Here is a 19,931-nt window from a genome sequence, read left to right on the forward strand (position 1 = left end):
AATAAATAAACAAAGTCAAACTCTTTTCCCAAACACTCAATTGAATTGAAAGAAATCATTTAATTAAATGAAATGAAATATCAATTCATTCTTAACCATATGTAGCAATCGTTTTTTTAACGTGTTGATCGATGTTAATCGACTTGGAGACGTGTTTCGGTGCTTTCTCTTTATACAAACTATTCATTCATTTACTTATTTATCGGAATTTATTCTTGATTTTATTTCATCTTCGGGTCCAAATCAAGACTGCCATCCACAGACCGTTCCTCCAGAAGACAAAAACCAAGATGTCAATTAGTTGATTCATTATTAACAAAGATTCAACATAAAAAAGGCAATTCAAGCCTAAATAATGTGTTTTATTGAGGAAAATAATTCTAAGGAAAAAGATGAATAAAACGGGAGAATAAAAGTTAGTTGCGATGTAAGATATTAATGAAAAATCCTAAATTGATTCTAAGAAACAGCAGTGAGGAACAAAAACATGTTTAAAACTTGATTTAGCAAATCTTGTTTTATTTATTGTCAACGGCATTTTTAATGTAATGCTGTTATTATTAACACTACACCTGTTGTTATGGTCGTCATGCATTTCACTGTATAGGCTTCCCTGATCACCTGACCCGGTGAGTAAAGGTGTATTGATTTCCTCAGTGTTTCTGCCCCCGTGTGGTACAGAAACACTTGTGTGTCCTGCAAACGCAACAGACAGTGAACGCCTCAGCAAACCTATGCAGCTGAATGATCCGGCGGGAAGCTAAGGGCAAGTAAACGGAACACTTCAGATTAATCCGAGTGGATTTATTGTTACCTATTATTAGTGGTAGTGGTAGTTTTTAATTTCAATTATTTAGTCTTAATGTTGAGGTGATATTTGACTTTCCTGGTGTCTTTAAACGCCACACACAAACATGACAACAATTACAACTACATGGTAAATGACCATTATGACTGTTTCCTGTTTTGATGTTTATTTTTCTCCCAGCATAAAAAAAAAACCTAAAAACTTTTTCAAAGTGTCTCTTTTAAATTGTCCCCATGTTTGTTTCATGCATGGCTGTCCACATTCCCTCAGCCAACATGTAATGTGCATGTAGTAGTTTCTGCAGCTATTGAGAGACAACAAGCACTGCATACATATGTGTTTTATGCGGAATATAAATTGAGTATCTCTAAATTTCCAGAACTTTAGAGCCCTCAGATTGAGCTGCGGTTGTCCATAAATCTCACTTTTAATGAGGTTTCCTTCCAGAGAGCTTCATCTTGGTGGATTTTATGACTTCATACATAATTATGACGGTAAGCGTGCATGATAACAGCTGTGAGAGGAACGTAAAAGTTTCTCTTGTGTTGCTGTGGAATGCAATAGCAGGAGGAGTTCATGTCACATTGCGTTTGTTGAAGGAAGGGGAGATGTCTTCGTATGCAGGTGGAGGAGAACAGGTAGCGTCACATCCTCTTTCATTCGTCTTCTCAATCCTGCATTAGGGTGGATTTAAGATCAGAGCTGGCTAATATCCAAATGTTTCCTGACCCAATTGCTTGAAGTGCACGTTGGGAAGCCGATTGCCCTTTAAAGGAAGACACTGAAGTTCAGCAATTCCTCCCCTTGATCATTCCTCTGTTTGGCATTAACCAGTGGAAACAGACCGAAACGGGTCAGAAGTTGTGACAACATAAGTGAGAGCTGGTGAGCAGAGCATGTGTTCATAAGATCAGGGCAGCAGTTTATAGTATATAGGTTAACTGTATTATTCCTGCTGTCTGCTTTTATTAAAGTGAATTACCGTCCTGGAAAGCTGCTGGGAGTAATCGTCTAGAAACAATAAAAGAAAAGTGAAAACTTGCAAATTGCCACTAATGGAATGCAGCTTTGTGTCTGTCCGAGGATATTTGATTGGATTGCAAATAAATGGGATACTGCAATTTGTGGAATGAAACTTTGTTTTATGACAATACACAGCGTTATGTTTCCCCCGAGCACAGGGTTCAGGAACAGGTGTGGAAATATGATTGTTCTTTACAGAGCACATATACGTTATGAAATGCCTTTGATGTGACATTATATTGCTGATTCTTCATTGTGCACATTTTGATGATACAACTCGAGCTAGAAAGACTAGAGTGAGTTTAAACACAGCGAAGTGTTCAGTGAGAAGTCGCGGAGCTATTCTGGTCCACATTTCATCAACACACGACCTATTTTATCTTCATGAAAAGCCTGAGAGAGTCTTACACTGATTATCTCTTTTCCCCTTTCAATCAAACAGTTTAATTGTGTTACTTTGTCAGAGTCACGTTGAAAGAATAGTTCATTACTTGATGAATATCAGCTTGTTTACTGTTGGAGAGATTCATTGCGCCATAATTGTCTCAGAGAGTATTGACGACCAAAAACACTTTGGGTGGAAAGTGATCTTGCGCTTAATAAGAAATGAAATCTGGCTCGCTCTGTTTTAATGAGTACTGCGAGAAGTTTTTAAACAAACTCAAATCTGACTAAAGATGAACTCTCTTGTGCATGCATGTCGCCTGTCCTGTCGTAACAGCAGGTCGAGGTTTGTGTTTCCTGAAAAACAGTTGGAATAATGTCTGTCAAGTAAGATCTGTTCCTACCTGCTTCTTCTGCAGTCTGGTTCTGCGCAGTGAACCCAGCTGTCTTCTTCTTCTTCTTCTGCTGTGAAAGCTGCGTTATGGGGGCGTCGTGTGGAGGACGGGCCACGTGGACGCCATTCACGGGACCGCCAGGCTGGAGATCACTGGCCTGGCGTACCTCCTGGGTTATAAAGTCATAGTGGGGTGGGAAACACAGCACTGCTGTGGCGCTATGCAACAGCGTCGGTTGATTTACGGCACTCAACGTAAAAGAATGTCCCGTTGAAGTTTGCTCCATCACAGGCATCACGAGCACTTCTTTGTCCCACTCTCTGCAGGGCCAGATGATCCTGAACTTGCAGACGCTGGTGAGCACGAAAGTGCCTCCGACGGAGATCGGGACGGGCCCAGCAGTTGGGTCCACTCAAAGTTGGGGTTAGCTCGGTAGTGATGCCAGCCCATGGCGGTGAAGGTGACACCCCCCCGAGGGTGAGGAACAGTCCTGAGAACAGCAGGATGGTTCTGGTCTTCTCCTCGTCCAGCGAACCAGTTGACTGACGACGGCGTGGAGCAGGTGGAACCACCTGAGGCGGGTCATCGGGTGGCGAGCTGAGGATTGCGGGCCTTTGCACCACCATGATGTTAGTCCTGAAACACTTCAGTCCACGAGTCCTCACGAGCCCTCACAGTGAAGTCAAACTGAATGAACACTGAGTAACTCTACAGAGTTACAGGTTAACCTGACTGCACTTGAGCCGTGTTGGCCAAAAGAACATAGTGTGGTTGTGTCACTATGTTCAAACGGCAACTTACATACAAACAAAAAACACACCTATGTTCATGAATTTTTAATTCCGAAATGCAAAGACGATGACATGCAAACATGTTTTTCAGTTGAGTTTCATAGCGGTCTGCTCTTCTCCCAGTGGACAGCTTGCATTTGCCTCCATGAGAGCACCACCGCGCTGCATTGCGTGTAATCAGAGAGCAGGATCGTGCACACAAGAGAGCTTCAGAGGGAAACGAGCGACTTTCAAACACACAATGCCAGTGGCCTGATCAAACCCAACCTGTGTGTGTGTGTGTGTGTGTGTGTGCGTGTGTGTGCATCTCTGCGTCCTTGAATGTGTGTGCCCGTCCGTCTTTGTGTTTACCGAGGCCTCAGCTCATTTCACTTGGCATTAATGAACAAAGCAACAGATACCTCCACAAAGAATGCATGCGAGTGCAATGTTTAAAGAACCCCCCAGAATTGAAGCTGCGCAGATTCTTTCAATTAGCAAAACTCCAAATATTTATGGCCTGAACATTTCCTCTCTGGACGGAAGGGGAGTTCTGTGTGTGTGTGTGTCCTGTTGACTCACACTGGGGTGTATTGATCCCCTGGGTTTATGCTTCATTTCACTTGAGCTCTGCCACCATCCTTTGAAAGCACGTCTGTCCTACATCTACACAGTCTACTGTCTCTTCTATCAGAAATAGTCTCAGAGGAGCTGCATGTCAAATATAAAGATGATGCCACTTCATAGATGTCACAATTCAAAAGGATTAAGATGCCGCCAGACTTGGAAAATCCGAACTCCAAACATGGTCCGTTTCCTTCATGCACCAAAGCTTCAAGGCTGCACATTGGGCCCCCAAATTCATCTCTATTCTAGACCTGGTGAACGGTGTCCTCGTGTCTTCTCACTCTTTGTGAACTGTGACCTTGTCTCTTCTCACTCCTTGTGAACGGTGTCTTTGTCTCTTCTCACTCCTTGTGAAATATAACCACTGTACTTGAAAACAGCCAAGATGATGAAGAATTGTACTCTATATTCGATGTCTTTTATGCACAAATATATATTTATTGTAAAGAACTTGTGTGTTCGTTCATATCCGCTGGAAAGCAATACAGTTTCAATGGCAGATTGTGCTGAGCCAATGAAGAAGGGCCAAAGGATCACTGTAGGAATTAAGACGCGACCATTTCTCAGTGATCCCCTCCCCCAAAACACACACACACACACACACACACACACACCATGACAGATAGCCTGTGACATGCCTCTGTGAACATGGCACGGAAGGGTCCACTCCCTCTCCCCAGGGCTGATAAGACAGTGGCGTCTGCCAGTGGATGGGAGTCCGAGTGTCTCCTCACTGGGTCTGAATTTCACCTTTCTAGCAGTGGTGAAGAAAAAGCTCCAGGGAAATCACAACAGTTGCAGTTATTCTGCGATGACATGTTGCACAACAATAGGCCCTTTTCACAGCAGCCATTTTGCATGTCAACACACGTTAAACAACACAGCTGTAATACAACATCAATAATTATGGCCCTGTTCCATTTAGTTGGGCCTGGGCCCTGCTATTGTGTATGCTGACTCACTGGCATGGCTGCGACACACTAAATGGAATGGGACCTTAATTAATTTGATTAATTACAGCTGTGTTTACCCTGCTATGTGTCAAAAGGGCAGATTGGGAACAAGATAAAAACGTGCAAGTATTTATATTGTCGTTTCGAGCCAATTATTGTGACCCAGCAGCTGTTTTCCACATCTGTCTCTACAGTCACAATCACATAAAGGCAGAAACACACATTTAGTAGGATGAAGCACTCCTTCTGCAGTGATAAATTCCATGTCATTTAAAATAAAATGACGCGGAATTGTTCATGCTTTTATTGCCAGAAGAAAACAGTTGACGGCGTTCAGCTTGCCGAGTGGAAATTGTGAAAGATGCCCTTGGATGCGAGTCTGACATGTTCAGGGTTTGAGTTATTCTAAAGAGGTCGCCTGGGTTTTGGAGTGAACAGGAGTAGCGGAGGAGAAGAATCCACATTAATGCAATAAACTCACACCATCCATGTTTGTTCAGATGGTTTTCCTCGTGGCGAAGAGGGAGATCAAATGGCCACATCAATTCTAAATAGTCCATGAACGTTACTGATGTGGGGCTCGTTCTCTGGATGGCAGAATAACTCAACTCGATGGCTCCAGTGGGCCTTTGGACAAACATGACTGTGATGGTGGACAACAAAGACTTAATGCTCCCTCTGCTCCGACTGTTTCACGGAGATGATTCTGACGTTCAGACTCCCTCAATCGATACCAGACACAGGCGGCTCGACCATCCCAGAACACACAATTCCCTCTGTTTTTAAAGGAACAGAGGCTTCCGCCTGATTCCAAGATTGAGTAGCAACACAAACACTTTGGTTTCTGTATGTACTGATCAAACCAGTTATAACCTGTTCATTAGTCAGCTTTAGTGGTGCTGTTATGCAGATTTTATAATCTTAAAAACTGAGTCAGGCTAGCTGTATCAAAGTCTATCTTTAAGCTAAGCTTAGCTAACTCGCTGTGGCTTCGTATTTAGCAAACAAATGAGAGCGCTGTCAATCTACTCATCCAACTTTTGGGAAGAGAGTAAATAATGCCGAGTTGTATAAAAATACCTGACCACACAAGAGTCTCCGCAGGGACCAACGCCGGTTTTGGATATAACTTCAGCTCACATATCTCACTTTGGCCCGTCAGAGAATAACATCACACACAAGAGACCCTAAGATCTCTTCCTCTTCGTCTGAGCGCGGCGGACGGGGAAAAGTAGAGTCAACACTGATGGCTCCCACATGCGGCTGTGAAAAGGCAGCTCAGACGCAGCATTTCAAACAGTGAGGAGGTCGTCAGGCAGAGGGGCACAAGGCCTGACCGAGTATGTAGATATGCACAAGGTGTTGATGTAGTGCTGAGCGCGTACACAGTCATGCACACATCTTCCTAAGCAAAGCGCTGCATGGTTCTCACAGTGCAAACTGTGTATTAGTAACACGTGTGTGGTGTCGTCTTCAAGCTTTGTTTTCACGCCCGATCATCCTGCATGTATGGATTATGGTCATTTAGAAACAACAGATTTCCTGCTTTCCTCTTGCAGCATTGCAACTTCTGACTTGTCAGCGTAGAGGATTCAACGGGCCAGTTCCCTTCTATACATCTGTCAAGTCAGGTCATGTCAGTGGGACTTCCAAATGTCTCAATCTTTCCACTGAGAACAAAATTCCACCAAAAGCAGCCAAGCAAAAGGTATAGTGTTCAAACAAGCTTGGTAGATCAAAGCGTAGGGGCTGTTTTTTGTTGCTTTGAGATACATTGCACAGTAGCAAACTCCATACAATCATCTCAAAAGCTCATATAGTCGCGCAGAAACGGTCTGAATGGAGATTCTTTTGAGAGAACTGACCCAACGGGTCATTGTGACTTATTGATCGGACTGTATGTGCTTCCCATGATGACCTATCGATGCAGAGCGGCTCAGGTGGCCATCGTGGTCTCAGAGCGCTGCACTTGCCTCACTGTTTGAGGCTCTTATTTTCAGATTTGGTATTTCTAAACTCAAGCGACGGTGTCCTATATTTGCTTATTTTTAAACAGCTTTCCTAAAAAATAGTTGAGATGCCCAATCTGACATTGATCAACAACCTTTAACTCATGTTACTCAAGCAGCGTGTGTATTGCTTCTTGTTCTTTGGATCTACATCGCCGATAACTTTACTGAAAGGCCACACAGTGAAAATGCAAACATGATGAAGTTCAGCAGGGAATGTTTACGCCGCTCAGCATGCTAACATCTGCGAGTTAGCACTTAATACGTGGTACAACTACAGCAGATGGGAATTTCATTGGTTCTCGAGGTATTCGGTCATAGAAGTAAAAGTATTTGACAAATTGGCCCAAATGACGTGACCCGGCTTCGGCCCAAACTCTGCACGCCAGAAGGAATAAGTTGCACCGCGTTTGGTGCAACTTATTAAATTATTGGCCCGATTCGGTTGATAATCGCCCAAATATACCGGCCCCGATTATGGCCGCCGACACTGCCATCACCAGGTGGTTTTAAATGTAATATTTAACCGAAACGTCTCCAGTTCGATTCCAACGAACGACTTTGCAGCACGTCTCTACGTCTCTACCCCCCGTTCCCCGTCTACCTCGTGACCGTCAAAAATAACCGTCAAACAAAAGCAATAATGCTCCAAAAATAATCTTACTAAAACAATGTGCTGATCCAACGAGAGGATATCGAGATACTTCACTGGACGAGTCCTGCTGGTGCCGATCGTGGATCAGGAGATCCCCGGGCTCCATCTCTGGGGACCATGAATATCTGTGCAAAATTAAAAAAAAAAAAAAAAATGACTTGACTGGATCTCTTTATCTTCATGACGCGGCTAAAAGAAACCACACGGAACACGCTTAGTCATTTTAATATATTTGTATATATTCATATATTACACATTTAATACAGGCACAATGAAAAATCATAAAGTAGAGACAAAAAGTGGCTGAGATAATTGGTAAAAATGTACAATTTATGAGAATCATTTACACAATTTTGCACTCTTTAAACTCTGTTCATTACAACATATAAAGAAATTAAAGATGTGAAAGTGACAAAACAAAAAGGACCCTTGGAAGTTAATTTTGTACGTTTTTTAGAGAGCAAGAACCAGCTTGCTAATACTGAACACGATTACTGAATCTGTGAAATCTTTTTATTTAATGCATTCGTCTCATCTGACTAAAACCACCGACATAATTATTTAAGGGGAAACACAGAGGGACATTTCTAACGGTACAAGTGTCCGAAGATACAATTTTCGGATTCTATGTAAACTCATTCATTTCAAATACCGTCAAAGATTTGGCTGATTAAAGTCCAGAGCGAGATACAAAAATGTAGGTTTATCAAACTCAACTTAAATGGATGATTCCATCATCCAGTTGAGATGAATGTCTGCCTCTAGATTATTATCAAAGTCTGAAACCCCAATCATACAAAACATTAAAAACTGCAGACAATCCCCGTGGCCATGAAATCAAATCAGTGATCAAGTGAGACATCGATGAATCAAGTATGGATATGGAGTTTTAAATCACCTGCAGACCAGTCAGTTAAAAACTACTACGAGTCTTTTTCTATAGCACAGCGGACAGTAAAAAACAAGCCTGGTGTGGAAAGTTCATTTTCTTAAAATCGTATCTGAGAGGTCAGTTGGCCACACGATGCACAGTGAAACATCACAGCTTCCAGGCAACTAACCAATCTCCAGACACGTCACATACCAGCATCATTGACCAATTTAAGGATCATTACATGGTTGAGGTCAAAGGGCAAAGAAGAAAAACATAAAACTACTCCGTCGAGAAGTAGAACAGCTTCTACAGCAGCGGCCTTCATCAGTAAAAGACAAGAATGAAGCACCGAGAGTCAAACGTGGCAATTCTCCATCCACTCATCCGCTTTCTAGACCCGCTTCTGCTGCTTACAGCTGCAAGAGGCTTATCCCAGCATGCACTGGGTGAGAGGCAGGGGGCAGGCCGGTAATCTATCACAGGGCAATGGCAGTACTGTGTCACAATATTCAACCACAGTCGACAACACCGGATTACTCGGCGTCGCGGCAGTCGCGATAAAGGCGTTTCCACCGCTGGCTCGGCCTCGTTGTGCTACTTGCTGACCGATATCGTCGACAGCGAGAGGTTCAAGGCCAACCGACGAGCGTCGGACAGAAAAAGAGTCCGATGCTCAAACTCAATCGCAGAAGGCAAACGTGACTCATTCGTTTTTTGGAAGACAGTCGGGTTCGTAAAAAGAGGAGAGACTTTCCCTTCAACATCCAAATAAAAGGAGTAAAAAACAAAAGTGGCACTTTGTTGGTGCTATTCTTAATAATTGTGCTGTAGTATACAAAAAAAAAAGTTCAGGCACATTTCTCCATTAACAAAAGTGTGATTTAAAAAAACACCGCCAGTTTTACAGAAAAAGGCTGCAAGTTAAATTTGGGGTAATGTCCCGCGATTCTTTTTTGCAGCATCTGAACATTTGACAAAATGTTTTACAGTCAAGAACGCTGAGATAAAGTATACAAATTAAAGGCTCAACAACTTTAAAAGTACAAGCCAGGACCGAGAGGGGAATTAACAAGTTCAGTTCTAAAAAGAAGAAGCCCACACTGATCACAGACCCCATTAGAGGTGATTGTTCAGAAAAACACACTCCGTGCATTTGACCACAGAGAAAGTAGCTTAAATCTGGAAACCCAAATTTGGGTCAAACATTGACGCACGTTTGTTGCCTGTTGATCCACGCAGTGAGAGGGGGCACTGAGGTCAGATCTTCTTTTTGCATTAGTTTGAAAGCACTTCGATGTTATTTTAAGAGATCAAGCTGGTGGGCGTGAGCGAGTACTGTGCGAGACAGATTCCACCTTCACTGCTTCATTGCACATGATGAAAAAAGACAAGGAGGAGAAAACAAAGAGAAAGAGCAGTAAACAAAACGGATTTGAGCGCCGAGTCAGCGCTGGTTGAGCAGAATGATCAGTGTTAATATTTACAGTTCAGAGGAAGGAACCTTTTCTTCTCTTCCACGCCGACATTTTATATTCTTAGAGGCTCTTGAAAGACGAATATAAGAGCAAGAAGAGCATCTGAAAGATTGTTAGTGCACGTTTTTTTTTTTTTTTCATGATTTCAAATACAATATAGATTTATATCTAATCCATAAATTGTTTCTGACTATACAAAAGTGAATTGATCAGAAAGCATTATTAAACACATTTCCTGAAAGCTCATCTTAGTCTTCTTTTCTGAAACAGTGTTCAATACTCAGTGCTGTTTTATTGTAGTGAGATTCTCGCCTCCCGGGCAAAAGCTCAGATGGATCCAGAGGTTCAGGGAGCCTCGGAAAGTCGCCAACTTTCGTGTTTTCCTGAGAACCAGAGTGGTGGGTCACCTCAGCAATCTGCCATGTAACGTCCTAAAGAGTAGAAGAAGAGACGTGAGCTGTTTGAAGCACTAACCGCAGCAGCACCGTGTGTGTGTGTGTGTGTGTGTGTGTGTGTGTGGATGATCCAGCGTTCTACCTACCTGTGGCAAACCTCTTCTTGTTGAGAGAAAGTCTGTATCCGGGCCCCTGCAGCTCCATGTCCACTCCTGACAGGGTGCTGCCCTCACTCATGAACTGCACGGCGAGAGTGGTGGGGTTCGATGGTCCGTCTGACAGATCAAACTTGGCCCTCAAGGACCCGGCGCCTGGTGTCAAACACGAACAAAATGCACTCACTTGGCAGCAGGGGCGTGAATATGGACAGATCGGTTGCACCGGGGCCCCCGTGGGGCGAAGGGGCCCGCAAAAAATGCATTGGGCGAAGACCGGGCCCTTGCAGATTACAGCCTTAGAAATACGCCTGTTTTCATTTCTTAAGAAAAGGTTTCTCCTCACGTTTCAACTCAGGCAGGTTCAGCCAACACAAGTACTCGCTTAGGTTTGGGAAAAGATCGAGCTTTGGGTTAAATCACGACCGAAGTATTGCGTTTTTTTATCGTTTGTATTTCTGTGTCATGATTTCGTGGGAACAGGCAAACTCATCTTGGTCATGGTTTTCATTGTTCTGGAGGGTAAAATGTCTCTAAAACAGTCTCTGGTCGTAAACAAAGGAGATGATTTACCTTCATTGTCAGACTTTTCTGAGATGTCACTCAGCTTCCACAGACACTTATTCTGCTCTGGATTCCTGAAAGAAGAGAAAGAAATAAGCTTCTGCTGTTGAACTAAGGTATACATTGTTCATACTTTTTGTTCTCCTGCTGATCTACATATATTATATGTATATATACACAACGAGCACCACATTTTACCAGATGGAGTTGGGCAGAGACTGCATGTTGGTGACTCCCCCGCTGACGGGCACTAGGATCTGAACGTTGGAGAGCGGACCGGGCGAGGCCATGGACTCCGGGTTGTAGCGGTAGTCCACCCGCAGGTCCGACGTGCTCGCTGTACACTTCCAGTACACGGCCAGGTTGAGAGGAGTGGCGTGGATCCCGTCGGACTGCACCTGAGCACAGCAGCATCGAACAAAGCCGCTTTGAGTTTCAGCCAAAAACCCACCGAAGGTAATCAAACGGTCACAATGCTTCTGACGCAATGAGTTTGGAGAATGTGATGATTGTGCTTTTTTCCCATGAATTCTACGTACGGTGCTGACAACTTGGATTTAATAGGCGAAGCTTTCACGATATTATTTCATATGGGCAATGATTTAAATGTAAAGTAATGTAATCATGTAAATAGGCCGGTTTGAAGCTATAAAACCAGCCTTCGTGGGGTTTGTTTTCAAGATGATGTCATCCAGCGGTGGCATTTCGCGTGTGAGGCTGCAGGACTTCAGGGCCAGGCAGTACAGTATATAGCTGAGGTTCAAACCAGACTACAGCATGGCTTGAGAGTCGTAAATTCAATTATAAAGCCAGCTAGTGACCACAAATGAATTCAATTGCACAGACTGTGAGGATGTGTGGCAGGCACAGACGACAAGGTTCAACTATTTGATTATTTTAAGAATGGAAGACTGAAGCTGCTTCGGGCTGGAGGATCTAATCCAGCATTCTGTTTACCTTTGGAACATGGTTATCAAAACATTTCACATTAACAAATACATTCTGCACTAATTACATTTCCCTCATCTTCTTTTTTTTTTTTTGCTTCTTCCTGAGACTTGTCTGGAGTGTGAAGCACTCGAGGAAACATGTTGTTTTTTAGAAAGCGTTCTCTGCCTCCAGTCATTTTATCTGGATTCCGCTCTCCACTGGACTTTGGCTGACCTGGTATTTTAGGATGTCCACGTTATAATAGGAAGCTGTAGGATTCTGCTCCGAAGACTTCCTGAGGTAGGACGTCAGCGCTTGCATGTTGAACCAGAAGTCCTTGGAATTTGAGTCACTTTGGGAAGGATCACTATAGACAGAAAGTAAAAACAGTCAGAAAGACACACACACACACACACACACACGGAATAATCAGAGGCTCCATTATTCATTGCTCTTCCTGGCTTTGTGTGCAAAGCTCCAATAGCGTGGAAAGAATGACCCTGTTATATCCAACCAGCCACTAAATCACGAATTCCATTTGATTCAATTAGTCCAACCATGTGGTCTTGGGATAACAGAGAGGGAGAAGAAGAAACATCAGAAAGACTTTACTTTTTAAGAAAGAATATGAACGCGTCAAATAGAATTTGTTTTAAAGATATTAGCAACAAAGTTAAAAGCATGTTGAAAGCTGCTTGTGAGGTAAAACCGACATGAAACACCTTTGCCTGAGACTGAAGAGCGGCGAGGCCCCATGATGTACGGTGAATGAGATGAGATGTGAGGTGGGCTGTTCTCTGATGTTCAGTGTTTCAGAAGAGACTGTTGGGCTGTCGAGAACCTGGCTGTTAATAAAGTCTGGTGGAAAATACTTGCCTGACAGCTTAATGACGGGTTTCTGTCAGATTACTAATTGAATTTCCTCCCACTGACGCAGACAACATTTCCTCCATTCTCGCCCGAACCGTCGCGTCCGAATCCCGCTTCCATCTGACAAGCTATCAACTCGTCGTCTCTGCGAAGCTCTTCTTCGCCCGCTTGTATTTCGGCCGGTTAGTGGCGAGCGGCTCCGGGCGGCTCACCTGTACAGTAGCTGCTGGTTGGGTAAGATCTGCTCCAACCTGCTGGTGTTCTTCAGCTTGAAGGCCAGCACGGCCGGGGAGGGGTTGGTGGTGAACACCTTGATGATGCCCATGGGGAACGAGAAGGTCATGTCTCCCGTGATCTTCACAATGCACCTGTGGAATGTAGCCATTATGTCGAGGGGATATCGAACACACTGGCTTTAGGTCGCAGGTGTCACACATCTTCATTCCCCCCTCTCTGAATATACATCTGTATGCTTTTACAGTCTAATGTAAATCAGCTTTCTTCCCTGGGTCGGGGTTGGCCTTAGCTGCGGTGGTAACGGTCCACAGCGGGCCTCAACCTCGCACCGCGTCTCCGCTGCATTGCTTATGAAATGTTCCATTTACTAATCCCTGCAAAAATAAGCCTTTTGCACAGCAGCAATTTAACAGCAGTTAACCAATAAACGGCTGTATGTTTTCTCTGCCCCAGACTATAATCTGCCCCGCGTAGGTTATCCACTCTGAAAGAATGGTGTCAGACTGATGCAAAAACATTCCACACATGCAGAGCGAGAGGGAGGGACACACACACACACACACACACACACACACACACACACAAACCAAAGGTCTGAGTGTAGCACCACCAACTGCAACACTCATAACGTCATACGTGTTGTAGTTTAAGATCAAATATGGACAAAAATGTGTATGCGTGCAGGTCCATGTCGGGGCCTTTGAGCAGCAGGAGGTCATGTGAGACTCACTTCGTGGGATCAGCTCCTTTGAAGTAAGCATTAACCGATTCTGTGAAGGCCACGGCAATGGGCAAAGCATCCAGGGATGCCAGGGTCACAGGGCTGGGGCCGCGAGACGTCCCTGAGAAGGAGAAAGGAACAGTTTCAGGTCTGTTGACTCAGCTGCGGATCAGACTTTTACAGCAGCGGGGTCCAAAGCTCACATCTGAATGAGGAAGGCTTGATCATGCAAATATGCATTATGTAATTTAGAACATTTGTATTATTGCATTTCAGGAAGTCGGCCATTCACACGTCGCAAAATCAGTGCAGTGTTATTTTTCAAATTAAGAAAAATAAGCTACGTTTTTTCGAGCAGATCGTGCTCCAGCTGCTTTAGTTCAAAGTCAGTAATACTCGACAGGCAGGATTACCTCAGACAGCGTATTGAGATTAAAGTCAACAAAAGACGGAGCATTCACGACGTCATTATTTATACGATCAAGTCTTTGTAATGTTAGGAGCTCACGGTGCTGAATGGCTGAATGTGGGGAGCAAACAGAGAAATGCAATCGCTGCAAAGCAAGATAAGCAGCCGTCAAACAGACTGCTGTTAGTGCGAGTTAAATACAGAGGAGCGTCCTCTTGTACGAGCTTCCACCGTACCTGCTGGTGTTTCACACCGCCTCTCAAAGGTTGGCAGCTTCGCTATGAACACATCGTCCTCTTTACGCCAAATTAAAAGGCATAAAGAAGAGAGGAGGAGATAAACAGAGCCAGAGACATGTGAGGGGAGAGGCGATGCTGAGCACAGTTCTGTAAGTCCTACATGTGTTTGTGGCAGGTGAGCTGACGAGGCCGATACGAGTGCACACAGATGGAGGGACGAGCTAACAGGTCCTAATGAGGACATCAGTGAAAGGTATGAAGGGTGGAGATGATGAAGGAGGAGACGAGAGTTTGGAGAAGGGAGACTCACTTTGGCTGAGCAGAAAGAAAGGAGAGAGGGAGAGCAGCTCTGGCTCTGGGGAGGAGAGGAGAGCAAAGGTGTGCTCAGCTCCTGTAAGCAGAGGAGTCAAGGAAGGAAGGAAGGAAGGAAGGAGTGAGAGAGGAGGAAACACAGCACATTGTGTTGCAAAGACAAAAAGGTATGTGGCAAGTTGGTGAAGAGTTGAAGCAAAAAGGAGCCGAAACAGTTGTAATGAGGCACGGAGGAGGCTTACCAACGGTGGGGGTGTTGCCGGCGCTGAGCGAGGCGTTCGAGGACAAGGAGGAGGAGCTCTCCGCCCGGGCGAGAGGCGCAGCGGGGGGAGGGCTGGCGTCGGACGTCTTGGGTGGGGTGAACGGCCGTACCTGAGCGAAGCGGGTCATAAACGACAACCGGAATGTGACCTTGTTGTGTTGCAGGTATTTTGCGGGGATGTTTGCTGCAAGTACTCACAATCTCATTGATCCCTGCGAGTTTCCCCGTGGGGAGTTTGGGCCTGGAGGAGGGTCGAGGTGGGGGCACCAGGGCTCCGGCTGTCAGCGGGGTCGTCGGTCGGTTTGGTGCTGGCACTACACGGGAGAAACAAGTTCTCCTGGTCAGTGGCAGCAAACGGCACGGGCATCGGGTACAAGCAAGCCAAGTATACACTGTGCTTCATTGAAGTAAACGCAGAAACCACCATGCATTGAGACCTCGAGTTTGAAAACCATAACAGCAAAACAGGTACAACATGGAAGTAAAACACATTCCAAAATAAAAGTCATAAAAAGAAACTCAAAAACAAACATGTTGCAAACCAGGCAGTGAGTTAGACAAGCATTTGTCTGAAAAATAAGAAAAAAAAACAAATAACTGAATTGTCAACTTCAAATACAAAACAAATGCACAAAATGAAAACATAGTTAAAATAAAACAAAATATAAAACTCCAAACCTCAGGCATAAGACACGTCTCTAGCATCGGTCATAATGTTACCATTGAATGTTTTGCTTGATGGAGCTGCTGCCATCGCCCTATCAGTAACCCCAGAGAAGACATCAGAGCAACAGGGGACGCCCGACGCTTTGCAGAAGGCCTCGGCGGACTCATCGGAGAGGAAGCGACACGCCCTGCCGGAGCCGGACTGAGGCCTCTGGAGCTCCTTCAGGGACGGCCCCGGGCCCTGACGGAGAGCCGGGGCGGAATTATCGCTGAAGGCGATCCACTGGCTCTGGGACCAGGACACGGAGGAGAAGGCGTCGCCGCTCTTTGGAGGGCCGGCGGCGGCGGAGGCGGCCGGGCTTTTGATGGGGTCGATGGGCTCGGTGGGCAGGGTCATGGGGGCGCTCTGGGCCCTCGCTGGGGTGGGCTTGAGTGCTTGGAAGGGGTTTTCTGGCGAGTCCCAGGGAGAGGACGTGGACGAGGAGAAAGAGGAGACATCTTTGGACTGCTGGCTCTCCGCCAGGGGAGGAGAGCGTTCCCGCTGGGTCACCGCCTCAGCTGACGGGGGGGCGATGTGATCGACAAGAGGCGATACATTTAACAAATGTAGAACAAAGTGCAGAAGATCAGACATGGGGCAATACAAGCATATTACAACAGGTAGCGGCAACATATCCTCATTGCTTTTACCTCGAACACACGAAACACTTTCTACCAGTTAGTACATTGGTATTGTTGCACTCACACAGTGATGTCACAGCTGAAGCTTTCTCATACAACCTGGTTTCTGAACCGCTGAGTAATCGCTTTGAACCCAGATGGGTCAAACCATCAAGTGACATAAGAACAGTGCGTCCGCACTCGCACACTCTCACACACCTGAACCATGTGAGGTGAATGAGGCTCTCTCATAACTTAGACCGCTGTCTAAAGACATACATGGAGCCAAAATGGAAAACACTTAAGGACAAAAAAAGAGTCTTGCGAGGACGGATATAATTGTCTCCATTGCTTTGCTGATTGCCAGTTCTTATTTAGTTGACAAATTCTGCAAACTGGCATTGAACCAAATATGAAAGCAGATAAGAGTTACAATAAGTTATTGTGTTCAGTCCTCTCTCGGCGTTTTCATGATGTTGTTTTGCCCCGTTAATTGCTGCACACGCAGCATACCGAGCATGGACTTAAACTTACATATATACACAATATTAAATCTTCAGTTAGTGTCTACAATTACTACATATTCCTCTCACACAGACCTTAAACTACATGCAAACTCTGCATAACCATAGTGTTGGTATAATATCTTTACAGAAATATCAATGCCTTTTTTAAACTCACATCTTCTCAGCAGTAAATGTGCAAAGCGGTGACTCTGATTCTAGACATAAGGACACACGTCAGCCTGGACCTCACACATGTTCACATGCATTTGAACAAAACTCTAAAACATGAATACCATGCACAGCAGCAGCTGATGAGAGCTTCAAGTTGTCCGAACGGGTTTTCGTTTAGATCACTGTCTGATCGTCGGGGCACACACACGCTTTACCTGAGGCCTCTGGCAGAAAGACGTCTGAGTCATTCTCCAGAAAAGATGGAGCCGGAGGGATTGAAAGGAAGATAGAGGCAAGGTCTAACGAGGAAAGTTCATGTAAATAAAAAAAATCAAATAAAACATCAACATAATTCCAACTCGGTGACATCGTAACAAAACAGAAAGCAAAACAATACGTCGAACTGATGAAAATGTACAAAAACAAATCAATAAATGAAACAAATGACGAATAAGAAAAAAAAGAAAAAAAGAATTGCACACATTTTTACAATCTTTGCTTCATTCGTGAGAGTTTAATCGTTTTAATCGCTGGCAGACTTGTGTGATGTGTCATGTGTGCATCGGGAGCTGGTGATACTGCTTCACTGTACACAGAGAGATTTAACAGGCTGTTAATTCCCATCACCGTATCCTAATCAGGGCACTCTGCGATGCTCTTTTGACATTTAAGCCGAGACCTTTGACAGCAGCGAGACAATGTTTGACAACATACGTGCCAGTGGGCTTTATAGCCGGCCCTCTGACCTCAACGAGGTGCCAATTAACTGTGGATTACGCTTAGCCTAGGCAATGGGTCAGCGCTAATGTCACTCTGTTTAAACACTGGTGTCATGCACGTAAAGCCGCGAGACTCACTCCATCGACGCTTAGAAGTTCAGTCAAACAAACACTTTATGGAACAGAAGGAGCGCGAGATCGTAAAAACGACTGGAAAGACAAACTGGGATGGAAAAAGCTGCTGTTTTCATTCGCTAAGGTTGAATATTCTGTTCACCTCTGGGGTCAGTTCCCCGAGGTTAACAGAGGTTTGTCGAGGGACACTGTAGGATAAAACAATAAAGTGTGACGTTGAGGAACATATACGTGCAGAGCAATGAGGCTTTGGGGATCACCTGTTGAAGAGGACACAGAGGAAGACGAGCCTGCTGCCAGAGACGGGCCGAACGGGTCCAGAGACAGGAGGTCGTTGTTCGTCAGTCTGCCGGAGCAGAGAGAGAGAGAGAGAGAGCGAGAGAGGGAGGGAGAGCGAGAGCGGGAGAGACAGAGAGAGGGAGGGAGAGAGAGAGAGAGAGAGAGAGACAGAGAGAGAGAGAGAGGGAGAGGGGAGGGAGAGAGACAGAGAGAGACAGACAGACAGAGCGAGCGAGAGAGAGAGAGCGAGACAGAGACAGAGAGAGAGACAGAGAGAGAGCGCGAGAGAGAGAGAGCAAGAGAGCGAGAGAGAGAGACAGAGAGAGAAAGCGAGAGAGAGAGCAAGAGAGCGAGAGAGAGAGAGACAGAGAGAGAGGGAGAGAGAGACAGAGACAGAGACAGAGAGAGAGAGAGAGCAAGAGAGAGAGAGAGAGAGAGAGAGAGACAGAGACAGAGAGAGAGAAAGCGAGAGAGAGAGAGCAAGAGAGCGAGAGAGCGAGAGACAGAGAGAGAGGGAGGGAGAGAGAGAGAGACAGAGACAGAGAGAGAGCGAGACAGAGACAGAGAGAGAGAGCGAGACAGAGACAGAGAGAGAGCAAGAGAGCGAGAGAGCGAGAGAGAGACAGACAGACAGAGAGACAGAGAGAGAGAGAGAGACAGACAGAGAGAGACAGACAGAGAGACAGAGAGAGAGAGAGAGACAGACAGAGAGAGACAGACAGACAGAGAGAGAGAGAGCAAGAGAGAGAGACAGAGAGCGAGACAGAGTCAAACTTACAGCAGCATTTCAAGCAAAAAGCGCCACAGCTTCACTAAGCGGCATCGTTACTGTGAGCATGAGAACGGTGGCGGTCCGGAGCTCCTTCATACGTACTCGTATGGTGGTGGCACTCTGGGCTTTCCAAGCTCGTCACCTGCAGCGGAGAGAAAAGCAAAGAGAGACTTACGACCCACAGACCTGCACCGAGTGATGACAGCAAGGAAAAATGAAAAACCCAACACAAGAGGTTTCCCCCGGCGACTGCTATTCAACTTGCCAAAAGTCACGTTTAAACCACATCACACCTTAAACCAGAAACATAAACTGAGGTTCTGACTGAACAAATGAGGATCTGCCGTGAAAAGCCACAGACGTGTATTTGCAGTAAGATTTCGGTCGGATGAGATATTTCTCTTATGTCTGCCAAACACAGAAAACCCTTAAAATCGTACCCAAATACTGCAACTTTAAACGTGTTGTTTAGTTCGATGGTAACACTTTAAAACAGGGGACGGAGTGATTTTGCAACTACAACTAAAATCAGGCCTTGCTCTGTTGCTGTGTGCCCCTTTCTAAAGTGTTACAAGAGTTACAAGAGATCCGTATAAGCGACCTGAAGCAGCACCAGAGGTAAGAGGAGACGCCCGAGAGGACCCGGGAATGAAACCAGTGTTTGTGAATTCTTAATATGAGAAGTGTCAGCGGCGTTAGCTTGTGTCAGCTGGCTGCAGGGGACAGCGAGGAGGGGAGTAGGCGTACTGCTGTAGATAAAACATACTCACCAGGACCCTGAGAGCCTAGCGAAGAAGCTCGTGTGTTCCCTAAGCGTGTGTAGAGTACACATCAATGCAATACCGTGTGTTTTCAGATGCAGAATGTAACTCTTCTAACCATTTAGTTACTTTCACTTCTAACTCATAAGAAAAACCTTCTGGATTAATATTCTTTTGGACCTCATGCAGGAAGAT

At 45.1% G+C, this 19,931-nt stretch overlaps 1 protein-coding gene across 1 annotated transcript in view; it reads right to left on the reverse strand.

The window, feature by feature from the left end:
- Positions 1-7,833: 7,833 nt before the first annotated feature.
- The window catches only part of fcho2 (FCH and mu domain containing endocytic adaptor 2), a 34,191-nt gene continuing 22,093 nt past the window's right edge, over positions 7,834-19,931 (reverse strand). The window contains exons 14-29 of the mRNA XM_079289354.1: positions 19,746-19,752; positions 19,078-19,117; positions 18,185-18,270; positions 17,286-17,369; positions 15,788-16,291; positions 15,266-15,381; positions 15,048-15,177; positions 14,804-14,884; positions 14,491-14,550; positions 13,855-13,966; positions 13,100-13,255; positions 12,252-12,384; positions 11,286-11,485; positions 11,097-11,161; positions 10,515-10,679; positions 7,834-10,404 (exon numbers count right to left, since the gene is read on the reverse strand). Coding sequence (XP_079145480.1) covers positions 10,382-10,404; positions 10,515-10,679; positions 11,097-11,161; positions 11,286-11,485; positions 12,252-12,384; positions 13,100-13,255; positions 13,855-13,966; positions 14,491-14,550; positions 14,804-14,884; positions 15,048-15,177; positions 15,266-15,381; positions 15,788-16,291; positions 17,286-17,369; positions 18,185-18,270; positions 19,078-19,117; positions 19,746-19,752 — 1,962 coding nt within the window. The 3' untranslated portion in view covers positions 7,834-10,381. The remainder of the gene's footprint in view (positions 10,405-10,514; positions 10,680-11,096; positions 11,162-11,285; positions 11,486-12,251; positions 12,385-13,099; positions 13,256-13,854; positions 13,967-14,490; positions 14,551-14,803; positions 14,885-15,047; positions 15,178-15,265; positions 15,382-15,787; positions 16,292-17,285; positions 17,370-18,184; positions 18,271-19,077; positions 19,118-19,745; positions 19,753-19,931) is intronic.

This window comes from Melanostigma gelatinosum (genome assembly GCF_949748355.1).
Source record: "Melanostigma gelatinosum genome assembly, chromosome: 18".
NCBI classification, from domain to species: domain Eukaryota; kingdom Metazoa; phylum Chordata; class Actinopteri; order Perciformes; family Zoarcidae; genus Melanostigma; species Melanostigma gelatinosum.